The 3,946-nt window shown below is 38.2% G+C and overlaps 1 protein-coding gene across 1 annotated transcript; it reads right to left on the reverse strand.

The window, feature by feature from the left end:
- Window positions 1-2,077: 2,077 nt before the first annotated feature.
- LOC108068997 (farnesol dehydrogenase) lies at window positions 2,078-3,535 on the reverse strand. The gene is made up of 3 exons (XM_017158898.3): window positions 2,860-3,535; window positions 2,658-2,798; window positions 2,078-2,351 (listed from the first exon to the last, which is right to left on the reverse strand). The coding sequence occupies exons 1-3, from the start codon at window positions 3,433-3,435 to the stop codon at window positions 2,310-2,312; spliced, it is 759 nt and encodes a 252-aa protein (XP_017014387.2). The 5' UTR covers window positions 3,436-3,535; the 3' UTR covers window positions 2,078-2,309.
- Between the last annotated feature and the right edge of the window lie 411 nt (window positions 3,536-3,946).

Genomic DNA, 3,946 nt, shown 5'->3' on the forward strand with positions numbered 1-3,946 from the left:
TTGCATACTGATTTTAAAAATCCTAATTGATTGGTGCACACTACTATAGTGCCTTTATCTTTAATCACTCAAATAATATTCTAATACAAAATCAAACAAAGATTCGTATTATTTTGTCTTTCAATTTAATTTGCATATCCCTTGAAGCCAGCAGTTCAGGACTGAAGTCAAGCAAACCAGGACAATGCCGAATGCAGAGTTCTACTCCAGAACATAAATCTCGAAACAATAAAGGCCAGGTCTAAGGGCCGAGGTAGATACTGAGAACGCTTTCCTTTATGAGTTACGAGAGACAGAAGTTCACTGGAATGGCTTTTAATAGCACTCGTATTGCCATCGACCACCGAAGCATACCTCCCCTGAGTTTATAACCTCGCATCGATGTCACTTCGGTGGCTGGCGTTTAACATATGACCATTTGCATAGCGGCTTGCTGCTCTCCATACATTAATTGCCTTATCGCTGACGGGGCTTTCGCTAATTTATGTGGAAATAGACTAATATATTTAAAATTTAGGCTTACATTGCCAAATTCTCCGCTAAACATTGATTTATGGTTAAATCTGTTTGAATTTTATTATTGAAGCATCCAACGCAAAGGTAAATGCTTTTTAAAGTAATAATTTATTGGTCTTCGGTCTAACTTCTAAACATCCTTTCCTCTGATTAAAGAGACCATTCATTTTTATTTTGTCAGTCAGGATTTATTGCTTAAAATTGTTTTTTACAATTTATTTAAGCTTGGTAAAAATTAAGAAATGTTAAGAAATCCCAATATATAAATATCAGTTTATGTCAAAAGCTTCCTGTTATAGGAATTAAAACACTCTATTTATGTAAATTGCATATTAAATTCGATTAAAACTTTTCTCAGCAAACTAACCGCAATGAGACTAAGATAACCTTCAATTATTTACTAATATACGCGAAGCACATAAATTCAAGCTGTGTCATTTAAAGGTATGCTCGGTGTAACCCGCTACTTTAATCACATAACCGTGAAAATCCTCAACGGACCAGTGGATTTCAGTATCCATTAAATAAATAACCGAAAAACTTTTCAGCTTTCATGAATATTAATAAAAGGAGTTTTTCCAACGAAATCAAAAAAGGTGACGCGGTGACTCCAGTTTGACTGTTTGGTCAGCTCGGGCTAAATGTAATATGTGCATTTAAATTGAGTTTCTTAACAATATCGTGGGGATTCGCCAAACAGGATACAGGCGATGAACAGGTGTATGAACAAAAGAATACTTATTGGTAGAATGAGAGAATGAGAATGAAGGTAATATATGTATTTGTGTCTTAAATTACACATTTTATTTTACATGGCAAGAAAGGTAATGTCTTGACTTCTATGCGTATTTTGTTCCTATACCATTATTTTCTATTAAATAATGGGCGTCAGTGTGCGGATCACGGATCATAAATGGATCAAAAATATACATTTATTTTTATCTTCTGACTGAAACTAGAAAACCCTCTGCTATGATGTTTTCTTTCTTTCTTTTTATTAAATATATTTTATTAAAAAAATAAAAAAAAATTAGTAGTTAAATTGTTAGTTAGTTACAACTCTGCAAAATGGTTACAGGTTCTCCGCAGGAACTAAATCATGCAATTCTCTGACTAAAAACCGTGGGCACGGATGTATGGTTTGTACTCAACGGTGTTACTAAAAACACAATCAACAGATGCACGCGACAACAGATGGCGAATGATGCAAAATCTGTCGCACAATGATGAAAAGGGACCACAGACCAAAGGACGATGTTTTCGGAGCGACTGGCTCCACACAACTGAATCGCCAGGAAGCAGTGGCGAGCATTTTGAAACGGCTTTGGAACGAAATGGAAAAGGACCTTGTGAAGCAAAACTTTGAGACCCCAGCCAAAACTCTCTTAAATTTACTGTGATAGCAAAGTGGAGAGTCTTTGGCAGAGAGAACAGAAATAAAGGTTGAAATTGGTGTTTGCAGTGGGCTAAGATTCGCAGTTGGGGAATTGAATTCGCCGGCACAAGAAATAAGTTAAAAATACCAACGTTTTTAGGAATATTAAAGAAAATAAAGAAAATCTTATATTTAGGGTTTTGTTTATTCTTTTTGTTGTCTTGAGCCAGAATCTTTCAAGGGCTAGAAGTACGAGTACTGTTTTTGAACAATAATAAGCGAAAAATTCTCTAAGTTTAAGGACCAAAAATAAATAAATGACAAGACAAAACTTAATTTTTAATTTAACAGCAAAATATTTTACATCATAAAGTTCCGTTGCTTGCTGTCGATTGCACTTTGCCATTTATATGACGGATTAGAACTTTTCGCCTTGGGGCTTAATGGTGATATTATGGATCTGCAATGGTAGGAGGTCACAATTTTATTATTATCCATAAAACGTGGTGTGTTATCAGTCATGCTAACGTTATTACCGATATGAAAATAAAATAGACTTCAGGCAAAGAACTTAAAGAGACACTGAATGAAAAAGTTCTGGTGGTTATGTAATGTAATTTTTCTACAAAATATAACTTAAAGGGAATCAATGCAAATTTTATAAGAATTTTTTTTAATTTTGTAAACTAAAATATTTATACAAAAAATAGTAAATATGTTAAAATAAAAAAATGTTAATAATGGAAATGCGATTTATGGAGCTTACCTGAACGTTAGGCGGTGTGCTGATAGTCCACAGAACCGCATCGGCCACGTCATCACTTCGCAACATGGGCATGTGCTGCTTTATAACACCCTGTATCTGCTCAGGCAAGATGTCCGTATCAACTATGCCGGGACTGACGGTCTGAAAATGCAACTTAAATTACGCAGTGCTCCAGAAGACTCTTCGGATTCACTTCACTAACCGAAACCCTTACAGGGGTCTTGTGCCGCTGGAACTCCTGCCGGTAGATCTCGTTCATGGCGCGAAGGGCAAACTTGGTGGCCGGGTAAATGTTAAGCGAAGGCAGCTGGGGACCCAGGTTGGGAACCTGGTAACCCGCCACGCTATTCACGATTACCACGTGACCTTCGGAGCCCCGCTTTTTCATCGAATGGAAGGCCTCGCGGACGCAGTAAACGGTGCCCATGATATTGGTCTCAATGGTGGACCGCATGGCAGGACCGTCATTCCGCTCGCTAAGTTCTCCGGTACCTATAATGCCGGCATTGCTTACCAGGACGTCTACGCCTCCGAACTCCCTGCTAGCCCAGTCAAAGGCCTTTTGTACCTGATCCTCCTGTGTAATATCGCACTTGATTGCATGCAACCGGGACTGCTGTTCGGGACTCAGATCCTTGCGGAGGAGCTCCACCCGCTCCTGCCGCCTTGCCAGGCCCACGACCACCATGCCTGCGCCGATCAGGGCCCTGGTGCAAGCGGCACCAATTCCTGCACTGGCTCCGCTCACCACGGCCACTTTGTTGCACCAGCGCTCCATGATACCTTCCAACTGACGTCTAGAAACCCAGTGGCTGGCATTTAATCGTTAAAGAACCAAACCACCGAGCAGCTCATAGGGAAGCCATAACAGTAAACACACTATTGATTGCTTTGAACTCGCGCTGTAAAGTGGGTCACTTCAAATGACTTCGCTATTGACTTTTAGGAAATACGCGAAATTAGCGTTTAAAGACCTCATCATCAAGCATACTTTTGTATTTGAGGATATTGGAAAGGTCTTTTTTCGACTTTACGACCTGGCGCCAAATTTTGAAAACGTTTTTCCCAAAAAGTTATGGGCATATTATGCAATCTGAAGAGCTATTAACGACGTATTTATTTACATTTCATTATTAACAGAGCTCTATGGGTAAAAAACCCGTTTTTGGTGCAAAAACTCAAGTTTAAAAGATATTATATTGAAATTTTGTTGTGCATTATTTAAAATTAAACGAAATTTTAAATTGTGTTGTTTTTTTAAATTTGTCCCCGTAGTATATATATAATAA

This window comes from Drosophila takahashii, chromosome 3L (genome assembly GCF_030179915.1).
Source record: "Drosophila takahashii strain IR98-3 E-12201 chromosome 3L, DtakHiC1v2, whole genome shotgun sequence".
Taxonomy (NCBI): Eukaryota; Metazoa; Arthropoda; class Insecta; order Diptera; family Drosophilidae; genus Drosophila; species Drosophila takahashii.